We start from the raw sequence: 14,153 nt of genomic DNA, 5'->3' as shown, positions 1-14,153 counted from the left end.
TTTTTTTTTTTGGAATTGGAGTCTTACTCTATCGCCCAGGCTGGAGTGCAGTGGCACACTCACCGTCACCCCAGTGTCGACCTGCTGGACTCAGGTGATTCTTCCACCTCAGCCTTCCAAGTAGCTGGAACTACAGTCACACACCATGCCCGCCTAATTTTTTGATTTATTGTAGAGATGAGGTCTTGCCAAGTTTCCAGGCTGTTCTCGAACCTGTGGGTTCAGGCAGTCGCCTTACTTTGGCCTCCCAAAGTGCTGGGATTACAGGCTTGAGCCACTGCACCTGGCCTACCAGTGACTTTTAAAACCATATGTATGCACTTGTATAAAAATAAAAATTTAATTTAAAATATTTGTTAAAAATGTAAATAAATAAATAAAAATATTTGTTGACTATATTAGTCTGCTAGGGCTGCTATAACAAAATACTACAGACTGGGTGACTTAAACAACAGACATTTATATCTCAGAGTTATGGATGGTAGAAGTCCAAGAAGCCTCTCCTGAGGCCTCTCTCCTTGACTTACAGATAGCCACCTTCTCACTGTCCTCACCTGGGTTTTTTCTCTGTGTACATGCATCCTGGTGTCTATGTTCAAATTTCCTCTTGTTACAAGGCCAATTGAATTAGGACCCACCTTAACAATCTCACTTTAACTTAATCATCTCTTTAAAGCCTTATCTCTGGCCAGGTGTGGTGGTTCACACCATAGTCCCAGCACTTTGGGATTAATCCCAGCCAGTGGGGAAGGACCTTTGAGCCCAGGAGTTGAAGACTAGCCTGGGCAACATAACAAGAACCTGTCTCTACAAAAATAAAAATTTTTTTTTAATTAACTGGGTGTGATGGCAAGCACCTGTAGTCCCAACTACTGGGGTGGGGCAGAGGTGGGAGGATCTCCTGAGTCCAGGAGTTTGAGGCTACATGAGCAAGACCTTGTCTCTTTAAATAAAAAGCAAGACCTTGTCTCTTTAAATAAAAAGGTGGGATTAAAGCCCTGTCTCCAAATACACATTCTGAAGTACTGAGGTTTGAGGGTAGGGAAATGGCATAATTAGCTCATAATATTGCCTGTTTTAATTAATTCCTAATACCCTTCCTACTAAAGCAGGCACTCCTTGAAGACAGAAACCATTCAGTCTTCCCTGCTCCCTAGAACACTGCAAGTTCTTGATATCTGCTTATTAAATGAATAAATGAAGTGAACCTGGGCAACACAGCAAGCCTTCATCTCTACAAAAAAAATATCAAGAAGTTAGCCAAGTGCGGTAGGGAGTGCCTGTAGTCCCAGTCCCTTGGGAGTGTGAGGTGAGAGGATTTCCGAGTCCAGGAGGTCAAAGCTGCAGTAAGCCATGATTGTGCCATGCCCTCCAGCCTGGGAGACAGAGTGAAACCCTGTCTCAAAAAACAAATAAAAATTAAAATTTAAAAACTGGAGTGGAAAGACTGAAATTTCTATATTCTTAACTCCCAGTTTTGCAGGTAGGCAGTCCTGCCTAGACTAGTATTGAGCCGGAGAAGCAAATAACATGAACCAGCAAGAAAGAAAAAGAGGAACCAGACCAAAACTAGGACTGGCTCTTCTAACCACTCTCCCTTTAATGTTTCACTAGGACCCGAGACAAAAGAGGAATTCATCCATTTCGATCCTGTTCCTTTAAACCATCAGGACATACTGATAAATCCATCAGCCTGAAAAAGCAGCCTCCAAAGCACACATCCTTGCTACACTCACTGGTCTCAGATTCTCCTTACTTATTCTTAACTGCGCCCTCTTGGGTCCAGTTGCCTCCCAGGTGATTCCATGTTGAGGGTAGTACTTGACTGGCAGGCACCGGAGGACTGCTCAGATTTTGATGTGCAAGCACATACCCAGTCAAGGGTTAACACATGTCCCAATGTCTGCAAAATGTGGACTTTCCAGATGTTCGTGCATAAATGCATATGGCTTTCCTCAGCAGGAAGTATCTAAAGACGGGGCCCACAAAAGGGAGAACAGGCAGCCAGGTTCCCAGCTTCCACCTTGCTCAGTATCCTTGCATCTCTAATGTCACTTCCTCTTGGAAGATGACTTTTTCTTATTATTTCATTTTTAATTTTTTATTTGTTTTATGTTATTATTTTTCTTTTACACAATTTTCAGATCTGGCAGAGGCTCAATGTGCATGGAATGAGTTCTTCCATTTTTCTTTTCCCAGACTTCATTTCCATTTTGTTGGTTCTCAAAGACCATGGAAAGAAATGATTTCATCAAATATATGCTTTAAAGATGGATCTATTCCAATTTTGTTTTTGAGATTTTACCAACGATTGGGCATCGGACAGGACACTTTACATGCATTATCTCAATTCTCACAATAACCCTTTAAGATAATATTATAATTTGCAACTTATAAATAGGAAACTGAGGCTCAGAGTAAGTAACTTGCCTAAGGTAACACAGCTATCAAGTGGCAGAGAGGAGCAAACCAATCCTGTTTGATTGGAAGCCCACTGTCTTCTCTATCAGGAAGTTCTGCCTCTTACTAGTTGCATGACCTTGGATAAACTTGTTCTCATCTGTAAAGTGAAGGCAATAATGCCTTCCCTCCTCCCATAGGGAGGCTCTTTGTGTAAAGCAAGTAGGATGGGGCCTGGTACCTACCAAGAACTCTTATTATTCCAGCATGGCTTGTAGATTTGGGCAGAGGTGTGAGTGAGAAAACCAGAAAGCATGGCTTCCTAAGCCTGCACCAGGGCTTTGAGAGTTTCTAGTCTTCCAGAAATCAACAATAGCATCAGTCACAGACCTAGCCACTCCCAAAATGTCACAGAAGGATCTTACACTAGAGCTGGAAAATAAAACAGGCTCCCTGGTTAAGTTTAAATTTCAGATGAATAGCAAATCATTGTTAGTATAAGTATGCCCCCATAAAATATTGGGGACATTCCTATTCTTTAAAAAAGTATTCATTGTTTGTCTGAAATTCATATGTAACTGGGCATCTTGTATTTTGATCTGCTAAATCTGGCATGGCACCCCTACGTCAAACACCCAAACATACCTAGTTCTCCAAGGTTACTGAACTTGGGACAGGAATGCGGCCAGGCACATTGGCTCACACTTGTAATCCCAGCACTTAAAAAGGCCACAGTGGAGCCGGGCTCGGTGGCTCAGCCTGTAATCCCGCACTTTGGGAGACTGAGGTGAGTGGATTGCCTGAGCCCGCGGGTTTGAGACCCGCCTGGGCAACTTGGCGAGACCTCATCTCTACAATAAATCAAAATTAGCCGGGCATAGTGGCACGCGCCTGTAGTTCCAGCTACTTGGAAGGCTGAGGCAGAAGGATCACCAGAGCCCAGCAGGTTGATGCTGCAGTGGCCAGGAGCGTGCCAGCCTGGGCGACAGAGTGAGACTCCAACTCAAAAAAAAAAGGCCATAGTGGGAGGATTGCTTGAGCCCAGAAGTTGGAGAACAGCCCAGGCAACATAGTAAGACCTCATCTCTATAAAAAATCAAAACATTAGCCAGGTTTGGTGATGCATTCCTGTAGCTACTCAGGAGGCTGAGGAGGAAGGATCACCTAAGTCCAGGAGGTCAAGGCTGCAATAAGCCATAAGCGTTCCACTGCATGACAGCCTGGACAACAGAGTGAGACACCAACTCAAAAAGCAAACAAACAAAACTAATAGCCAGTTAGCCCACCATCTAAGCTAACTAGTAATCAGACTTCCTCAGTTCTGACACATCTCACCTGATTCCTTTAGGAGCCACTCCCAAGGGCCTTTAATCCAATCACCTACCCACTCCCTGGGTGCCTGGTTGGCAAATCAAGTTTAACAAGACCAAAATGGAGCTCCCAGCCTTCCTTAACCCGCTCCTCCCACATTGTCTCTCTCATGTCAGTGAATCTCAAATTTATTCTTCCAGTTGCTCAAGTGAGAAAACTTCAAAGTCATTTTCAGTTCCTCCCTTCTTATTGCTGCTATCTGGTCCATCAACGATGCCTGCCAACTCTACCTTTAAAACTTCTGCAGAGCCGGGCACAGTGGCTCGAGCCTGTAACTCCAGTATTTTGAGAGGCGGAGGCAGGAGGATTGCCTGAGCCCAGGGGTTCAAGACCAGCCTGGGCAATGTGGTGAGCCCTCGTCACTACAATAAATCAAAAAATAAGCTGGGTGTGGTAGCGTGTGCCTGTAGTTCCAGCTCCTTAGAAGGCTGAGGTGGAAGGATCACCTGAGACCAGCAGGCCAAGGCTGCGGTGGCCGTGAGCGTGCCACTGCACTGCAGCCTGGGCAACAGACTGAGACTCCTACTCAAAAAAAAAAAAAAAAACTTCTAAAGAGTCTGTCCACTCCCCACCACCTCATTGCTACCACCATGGTCTAAGCCACTATCACCTCACCTGGCTTATGATAACCTCTTAACATGTCTCCCTGCTTCAATCCTTGCCCCCTACAAGGGTCATTTATTCTTCACAAAACAGAAGCTAAAATGATCCTTCTAAAGCTAAAATCATGTCATTTCTCTGCTCAAACTCTTCACTGCCAGATGTAGTGGTGCACACCTGTAGTCCTTGTAACTCGGGAGGCTAAGGCAAGAGGATCATGTAAACCCAGGAGTGTGAGGCTGCAATGAGCTATGACAGCTCCTGTGACTAGTTCCAGCCTGGGCAACACAGCGAGACCCTGCCTCTAAAACAAAGAATAAACAAACAAACAAAAAAACCAAATCCTTCAATGACATCTCTTTCACGAAAAACAAATATCCTTATCATCACCCTAATGCCTAATATAGTAATTCTTTTACCCATTACCTTTCCTTTTCCTTTTAGGATTAATACTGCTGGATGTGGTGACTCTTACCTGTAATCCCAGCACTTTAGGAGGCCAAGGCAGGAGGATTGCTAATTCAAGACCAGCCTAGGCAACATAGCAAGACCCCATCTCTACAAAAAATTAATTGGCCTGGCATGGTGGCTCATGCATGTAGTCCAAGCTACTCAGAAGGCTGAGGCAGAAGGATCGCCTAAACCCAGGAGGTCTAGGCTAAAGTGAGCCATGATGGTACCACTGCACTCAAGCCTAGCTGACAGAGTGAGACCCCGACCCATAAATGTCTTTAAAAAGATTAATATCGGACAGGCTTGGTGGCTCAGCCTGTAATCCCAGCACTTTAGGAGGCTGAGACAAGTGGATTGCCTGAGCCTGCAGGTTCGAGACCAGCCCAGGCAACTTGGCGAGACCTCGTCTCTACAATAGAATAAAAACTAGCCGGGCATGGTAGCGCATGCCTGTAGTTCCGGCTACTCGGAAGGCTGAGGTAAAAGGATTGCCAGAGCCCAGCAGGTCGATGCTGGGTTGGCCGTGAGCGTGAGTGCCACTGCACTCCAACCTGGGTGAGGGAGTGAGACTCCAACACAAAAATAAATAAATAATAAAATTAAAAAGAGTAATATCATAGTTGGCTGTTGGTTTTTGCTAATTTATTTTACTTTGCTCCCTTCTTTAGTCCTTGCCTCCCTCCAGACAAATTTCCTGTTCTCATAGAGCTTACATTCTGGTCTAGAGAGACAGACAGCAATAGAAGAAATCAAGCAGGGAAGGAAGCCAGACAAGGGCAGGGTGGAAGCAGAGTTCTATTTCTAAATATGGTGGTCTTGAAAGTCCTCAGGAAGAAGGTGACATCTGAGCAGAGAACTGAATGGCGTGAGGAAGAAAGCAGTGTGAGTAATTGGGCAAAGATCATTCCAGGCTGAGAGCGCAGTCAGTGCAGAGACTCTGGGTGGGAGTATCTTGGAGAAACAGCAAGGAGGCCAATGTATCTGAAGCAGAATAAGCAAGCAAGAGTGGAGGAGGCGAGGTCTGGCAAGGCTCTCGCCGGCCATTAGCAGGACTTGGCATTTTAGTTGGAGTGAGACATGCCTGTGAGTTGCTAAAGGGTTTTGAGCAGAGGCCTGACATGATCTGACAGTTGCAGAGAATGAAATGATATCAGATTGAAGAATGGCCTGATTTGATTTACATTTTGCACCCATGGCTCTGTCAAGGAAAGGGCTGTAAGGGAGGCAGGAGCGGAATCAGGGAGGCCCATGAAGAGGCTCAGGCAGTCAGCAAGGTGACAGAGGTCCCTGGGCACATCCTCCTAACCCCCACACACTCCATGCTTCCAGAATCACTGGAGGTTAGGTCAGGTAGCGAATAAACCCTACAAACTCACAGGCCTTTCACATCAGGAAGTGGAGAAGACTCCAGAGTATAACTTATGCTGAAATGAAACTTACACCAAGTCTCTCAACCATGACTGAGAAAAATTGTAAGTAAAAGAAAAAAGAGAAAGAGAGAATATGTCAGTTCTCCTTGTCCCACAGAGATCATTTTTGACAAATCAAGTCAAATCACGCTACCCCTTTAGCACATGAAAAACAGAAGCAGCCAGGTTCAGTGGCTCAGCCTGTAATCCCGCGCCTTGGGAGGCTGAGGTGAGTGGATTGCATGAGCCCACAGGTTCGAGACCCGCCTGGGCAACTTGGCGAGCCCTCATCTCTACAATAAATCAAAAAATTAGCCGGGTGTGGTAGCGTGCGCCTGTAGTTCCAGCTACTTGGAAGGCTCAGGCAGAAGGATTATTGGAGCCCAGCAGGTCGAGGGTGTAGTGGCTGGGAACGGCCACTGCACTCCAGTCTGGGCGACAGAGTGAGACTCCAAAAAAAAAACAGAAGCAAAAACACCTCCAAAGGGTTCTGTGTTCAGCCCATACTGGCAGGCTTTGAAGTTGAAAACAGGAAGACAGGAGAGTGAGTAAAGTCAGTGTGCCCTTAAAAAGTAAGGACTTTTTACCTGTTGCTCCGAACACTGTAATTACTTTCTTGTTGGCCATGTCACTGGGAAAAGAAAGAGCTGGGAGAGGAGCAGAACTTTCCTGGGAGCAGCAACAGCAGCTGAATGCAGGTTATCTTCTCTGGTGAGAATTTTAAGCAGCCTGATTACCACACCCCTTATTTTGCCTCTCCCTTGTAAGACTTATTGCTACCACCATGTAGCTTACTCACTCTGACACAGCAATTTTCTAAACAAGGACTCATTCCTTCACTCATTCATGTGTTCAGTCAATATGTATTGAGTGTATTTCATAAGAAGGAACTGAACTAAAGGGCCTGGTGATCTGGACCTTGTAGGGGGGTTAAACTCATAAATACATAGAATGACAAACAGGGGAGTGGCAGAGGAAACTTGAGGAGACCCGCGTCATGAAGGAGAGGCACAAAAACCCAGACTTCGGGAAGGTCGATCAGAGGAGGTAATGCTAAAACTGAAGCTGGTCTGAAGATGTCGTATGAGTCATGCAGTCAGAGAGGGTGGGGAACGAGACCATTGCAGAGAGGAGAAACCTCATATAGCCAAGCCCAAAGGCAGGGGAATCATGACATAAGGCCATGATGCCTGCAGCAATGCCATGTGAGTGGCAAGAAATAAGACTGGGAAAGATGGCAGAAGCCAGAACAGAGAGGATCTGCTATAGGCATGGCAAGGAGCTTGGTTCATCCCAACAGCCACAGCAGGGTTTTTTTTTAATTTTTATTTTTTGAGTTGGAGTCTCACTCTGTTGACCAGGCTGCAGTGCAGCAGCACACTCATGGCCACCTCAGTCTTGACCTGCTGGACTCAGGTGATCCCTCTACTCAGCCTTCCAAGTAGCTGGAATTACAGGCACACGCCACCACGCCCAGTTAATTTTTTGATTTACTGTAGAGATGAGGTCTCACCAAATTGCCTGGGGTGGTCTTGAAACACTGAACTCAGGCAATCCTCTCACCTTGGCTTCCCAAAGTGCTGGGATTACAGGCTTGAGCCACCGCACTTGACCTTGTTTTGTTTTTATTGATTTTGAGTCAGGGTTATACTGTGGCCCAGGTTGGAGTGCAGTAGCATGATCCCTCGTGGTTCACTGCAGCCTTGACCTTCTGGGTGCAGGTCATCCAACCTCAACCTCTTGAGTAGTTGGGACACAGGCATGCGCCACCACACCCAGATGATATTTAAAAAAATTTTTTTGTGGAGAGCAGGTCTTGCTGTGTTGCCCAGGATGGTCTCAATCTCCTGGGCTCAGGCAATCCACTGACCTCAGCCTCCCCAAGTGCTGGAGTTACAGGCATGAGCCACTGTGCCCAGCCCACAGCAGGTTTTATGTAATCTTCTGGCAGCAGGGTGTCGCTGTGTTGAAATAAAACAATACTGAAAGCAGGGACACACCTAAGGAGACTGAAGAGATAACATAGATGAAAAACACTGAAGGCTGAACAGATGCAGTGTGACAGGTTGAACTGTGTTCTCCCCACTCCACCCCCACCAAAATGCATGCTGAAGTCTAATCTCCAGTACCTAAGAATGTGACCTCATTTAAAAGTAGGGTCTTTACAGAGGTGGTCAAGTTAAAGAGAGGTCACTAGAATGGATGCCAATCCAGTATGACTAGTGTCTAGGCAACATAGAGAGACCTTGTCTCTCCAAAATATCAGGAAAAAAAAGTATTCAGGTGTGGTGGCACATTCCTGTAGTCCCTGCCCAAGAGGTCAAGGCTGCAGTGAGCCATCATCATGCCATTGCACTGCATTCTGGGTGACAGTAAGAATCCACCTCAAAAAACAAACAAGCAAACAAACAAACAAAAAACTAGTTTCCTGCCCCAACCATCCTTCTCCCACCTCACTAAACTAGTATGTGCTCAAAGAACAGCAATTAGCTTATAAAAAGGAGAAATATGAAAATAAATCTGCTTGGCAATGGGAGGAGACATAAAGCACATTCCAATCATGATGGAAAGGAGGTCACGCAACTCCGGTTTGAGGGTTCACATACTCTCCTCCACAATTTCTCTTGCAAGACAGCACCTCGACGCTACTCTTTCTCTAAGTCTCCATAACAACATTCAAGGGAACAGAAGAAATTTGGGGATCTGGGGAGGCTGTCCCTCAGGGCCAGGCCTAGGCTAGGGGCAAGGGAGGCACTCCACTGGGTGCAGAATCTTAGGGATTGCTGAAAGCTCCATGATCAGGGTAAATATTTCAGGGCAATATTTTTAAAAATAATCACCGCTGGGGTGACCGTGAGCGTGCCCCTGCACTCCAGCCTGGGCAACAGAGTGAACCTCCAACTCAAATAATAATAATAATGCCAAAAACCATGATGAAAACATAAATAGGCAACCCCCTCCCCACTGTGGGAGTTTTTCTGTCCTCTCAATTAAAAAAAAAGAAGAAAAGAAAATGTAAATAAAGACAGGATCCAAGAAGGCCAGGATCAGGGTGAGGCCAGTAAGACTGAGTCTGCAAGTACAGGATTTCGGAGCATCTTGGATTTGGAAATTTTACCTAAGAGAGCTACTGCTATTGCTCTCCTGGGTAAAAAAAATACCTTTGTGTAATTTTATTTTATTTTATTTTTGAATCAGGGTCTCACTCAGTTGTCCAGGCTGGAGAGCAGTGGCACAATCATGGCTCACTGCAGCCTCAACCTCCTGGGCGTGGGCAATCTTTCCTCCTCAGTCTCCCAAGAATCTGGGACTACAGGCACACCACCACACCCAGTTTATTTTTTATTTTTATTTTTGTAGAGACAAGGTCTTGCTATAGTGCCTAGGCTGGTATTGAACTCCTGGGCTCAAGTAATCCTCCCACCTTGGTCTCCCAAACTGCTGGGATTACAGGCGTGAGCCACTATGCCAGCCTGTGTAATTTTATTTTAAACTATGTAATCATGTTTCTGCAGGAGCCTGACCCAATAATCATTCTTTCGTCTGGTTCCCTTTGGAGCAAACTGGGTTTTTGTGTACCTGCATTTTCCAGAACAGGTATATGTTTTGGGGGTAAGGGAGGTGCATGCAAACATATGCAGAGGACAATTCTCAGGAGAGAGAATTTAATTGTCCTAATTTGGGTAAAATGTCCATCCTTAGGTCTACTCAGCTGAGACTGCAGACTTCTCTATTCTACCTATTCAAAGCTGTCACAGAGTTCATGCACTATATTAAGTGACTAACATCTAATCAAAATAACTAATCCTTACAATAATCCTGTAATTTAGGTATTATTACCTTCATTCTTCAGATGAAAAAATATTTTACAGAGAGAGTAAATGGATTTATTTAAAACACAGTAGTAAGTGGCAGAACCAGGTTTAGAATCCAGTTCTTCTTCCTAGGTAACTGCAAAGTCCCATGCTTTTTCAAATTATCACACTGCCTTCTCTTTATATGAAGTCCAACAATCAGGTTCACAAACCATCCTAGAAAAAATGCTACATACCTCATGGCTAAATATCATTATCACCTTTGAAGTACTCTCTTTGGGAAGCTATGCACCAACACCAGTGCCTAGTCCACCCACCAAAGCAACTTTGAAACTTTTTTTCTGGAATGTCCATCAGAGCTGTCATCATTATTTGTTGAGGTCTGATAATTAAGTTCATGAACTTGCCACCATACGCTTACATTAGCAGCACTGCACAAATAACTGTATTGGAACACCCTCCCTTACTCACCTGATCTGGTCTCCAGTGACTTTTTTCTTTACTTGAGGATAAAGGAAATATTGAAAAGAAGACATTTTGATGACATTCAGAACATCAAGGGTAATACGACAACTGCTCTGATGGCCATTCCAGAAAAATAGTTCCAAAATTGCTTTGACAGGTGGACTAGGTGCTGGCATCAGTGCATAGTTTTCCAAGGGGGAGTACTTTGAAGGTGACCATAGTGATATTCAGCAATGAGTAATGTAGCATTTTTTCTAGGATGAGTTTGCAAACTTAATTGTTGGTCCTCATATGAAAGAAGAATGGTAACAGTTCAATATCTCAATATTATTATAATTAATTTTAAGCCAAGAGTCGTGGCTCATGCCTATAATCCCAGCACTTTGGGAGGCCAAAGTGAGAGGACTGCCTGAGACCACAGTTTAAGACCAGCCTGGGCAACTTGGCAAGACCTCATCTTTATAATAAATCAAGAAAAATTAGCTGGGCATGGTGGCATAAGCCTGTAATTCCAGTTACTTGGAAGGCTGAGGCGGAAGGATTGACTGAGCCCAGCAGGTCGAGGCTGTGGTGGCCATGAGCATGCCACTGCCCTCCAGCCTGGGTGACAGAGTGAGATTCCAACTCAAAAAAAAATTATTATAGTTAATTTTAACTAAATTCCTGGTGTTCTGAAAAGGGAAACTCACCTAACACTCGGAGAGAAGCTAGATAAAGAGACACAATCAAGGGAAGTGCTTACAAAAGTTTATGAAATTCTAGTTTAGATAGAAATTGGGATTGTAGGAATGAGTAAGAAGGATATTCCTGGGAAAGGAAAAAGCTTTATAAGCCAGTGACTGTTTTAAGTATAACAAAGTTTAATTGAAGCTCTTTTGTTTTATATTTCTCAGAATTTAATTGATATTTCTTGTTTATCAAATAATGCATTCCCACACATATTAATAAAATCTGGAAAGTTTTGGCAAGCATAAAGAATGAAGAATAAGCCAGGCTCGGTGGCTCAGCCCGTAATCCCGCGCCTTGGGAGGCTGAGGTGAGTGGATTGCCTGAGCCTGCGGGTTCGAGACCCGCCCGGGCAACTTGGTGAGACATCTCTACAATAAATCAAAAATTAGCCGGGCGTGGTAGCGTGCACCTGTATTCCAGCTACTTGGAAGGCTGAGGCGGAAGGGATCACCGGATTCCAGCAGGTCGAGGCTGCGGTGGCCGGGAGCGGCCACTGCACTCCAGTCTGAGCGACAGAGTGAGACTCCAACTCAAAAACAAACAAAAAAAAGAATGAAGAACATTTTTCTCATAATATCTCCACCTTGAAGCAATGATACTTAACATAGTTGGTCCCATTTTCTTTATACATTTTTTTCCTTTATAAGTGGATGTCTACCAAGGAATAAAATAAAATGTACAAAAATAAAGGTAAATAAAACTGAAGAAAAGCATAGAACTATGTTCAAGCTTTTGTTTGTCAGGATTCTTATTTACAAACAATAGGCACTGATTATGGAAATTATTCAAAAGATATTGGGTAATGTTTAGAATCTTTAGAAGTGCTGAGCATTTATAATCCAGTACTTCGGGAGGCCAAGGTGAGAGGATTGCCTGAGCTCACGGGCTCAAGACCAGTCTGGGCAACTTCATCTCTACAATAAATCAAAAAATTAGTCAAGCGTGGTGGCAAGTGCTTGTAGTTCCAGCTACTTGGAAGGCTGAGGTGGAAGGATCACCTGGGACCAGCGGGTTGAGGTTGCAGTGACCATGAGCGTGCCACTGCACTCCATCCTGGGCGACAGAGTGAGACTTCTACTCAAAAAAAAAATTGCTGAGCACAAAGGTCAGAGGCTAAGTGGCAGGACATACTTTAAAATGAAACCACAGAATTTGGCTGGCAAAGTTACCATGGCTGGCTGGGCTTGGTGGCTCAGCCTGTAATTCCAGCACTTTGGGAGGCCGAGGCAAGTGGATTGCCTGAGTCCACAGATTCAAAACCAGCATGGGCAATTTGGTGAGACCTCGTCCCTACAATAAATCAAAAAAATTAGCCGGGTGTGGTAGCGCGCGCCTGTAGTTCTAGCCACTTGAAAGACTGAGGCAGGCTGGACTCGGTGGCTCAGCCTGTAATCCCAGCGCTTTGGGAGGCCAAGGTGAGTGGATTGCCTGAGCCCACGGGTTCGAGACCCGCCAGGGCAACTTAGTGAGACCTTATCTCTACAATAAATCAAAAATCAGCTGGGCATGGTAGCGCATGCCTGTAGTTCCAGCTACTTGGAAGGCTGAGGCGGAAGGATCGCCAGAGCCCAGCAGATCGAGGCTGCGGTGGCCTGGAGCAGCCACTGCACTCCAGTCTGGGTGACAGTGAGACTACAACTCAAAAAAAAAAAGAAAGAAAGACTGAGGCAGAAGGATTGCCGGAACCCAGCAAGTCGACACTGGGGTGGCCATGAGTGTACCACCGCACTACAGCCTGAGCAGTGGAGTGAGACTCCAATTTAAAAAAAAACAAAAAACAGATACCACAGCTGCTGCCATTAAGCACAGCCATCCAGCTTATAAACTGCAACACTACTGATCCTGGATACTGAGCCTTACAGCTAGAACTGCTACCTTGCTGTCTCTGATAATAGCATATAGCTGCTGCAGTGGCCACTACCCATTTCTGGAGTGTATTCTGTACAACCTCGTTTTCTTTGTATCACGAGCTTCTCATTCCAAAACTGTGATGGTACCTACCTACAGGCAAAGCTGGGAAAACAAGTGCTGTGGTTAAAATGTACCCAAAAAGTTCATGTGTCGGTAACTTACCCCCCAGTGTAACAGTGTTGAGAGGTGAGATCTTTAAAAGGTGATTAGATCACAAAAGCTTTGCCTTTGTGAATTGATTAACACCATGACGCCATGATCACAGGAGTGGCTTAGTTATCTCAGGAGTGGGATCCTGATGAAAGGACGTGTTTGGTCCCTTCCTCTCTCACTCTTGTGCATGCTCTCTTGCCCTTCTGCCATGAGATGATACAGCATGAAGGCCCTCACCAGATACCACCCCCATGCTCTTGGACTTCCCAGTCTTCAGACTGTGAGCCAAATATATTTCTACTGTTTATAAATTACCCACCCTTGAGTATTCTGTTATAGCAGCACAAAAGAGACAAAGACAACAAGTATCTGGGATCCACAGTGACTATGATGGGAGGCAGGTCCCATAGCAGTAAAGATTCCCCCAAACACAGGAAAGAAAATCATATGCTAAATGACCATAAAAAGAGACAAATGAAAGCCGGGCTTGGTGGCTCAGCCTGTAATCCCGCGCCTTGGGAGGCTGAGGTGAGTGGATTACCCGAGCCTGAGGGTTCGAGACCCACCTGGGCAACTTGGCGAGACCTCATCTCTACAATAAATCAAAAACTAGCCAGGCGTGGTAGCGCGCGCCTGTAGTTCCAGCTACTTGGAAGGCTGAGGTGGAAGGATCACTGGAGCCCAGCAGGTCGAGGCTGCGGTGGCTGGGAGCGGCCACTGCACTCCAGTCTGGGTGACAGAGTGAGACTCCAACTCAAAAAAAAAAAAAGAGAGAGACAAATGTCATCCACCATATTTGACTTCTCAAATACTTTTCATCCTACGGTTAACACATCATTTTTTTTTT

At 45.1% G+C, this 14,153-nt stretch overlaps 1 protein-coding gene across 1 annotated transcript in view; it reads right to left on the bottom strand.

Annotated features, from left to right (window-relative positions):
* LOC103260893 (nmrA-like family domain-containing protein 1) overlaps nucleotides 1–6,920 on the bottom strand; it is a 33,461-nt gene extending 26,541 nt beyond the window's left edge. Inside the window, exon 1 of the mRNA XM_008058551.1 lies at nucleotides 6,821–6,920. Within this exon, the coding sequence (XP_008056742.1) occupies nucleotides 6,821–6,860 (40 nt within the window). The 5' untranslated portion in view covers nucleotides 6,861–6,920. The remainder of the gene's footprint in view (nucleotides 1–6,820) is intronic.
* Between the last annotated feature and the right edge of the window lie 7,233 nt (nucleotides 6,921–14,153).

Source organism: Carlito syrichta, unplaced genomic scaffold, assembly GCF_000164805.1.
Source record: "Carlito syrichta isolate Samal-C Ts95f unplaced genomic scaffold, Tarsius_syrichta-2.0.1 Scaffold303378, whole genome shotgun sequence".
Taxonomy (NCBI): domain Eukaryota; kingdom Metazoa; phylum Chordata; class Mammalia; order Primates; family Tarsiidae; genus Carlito; species Carlito syrichta.
Note: the sequence above shows the minus strand (reverse complement) of the source record. Positions and strands in the feature narration are given on the sequence as shown.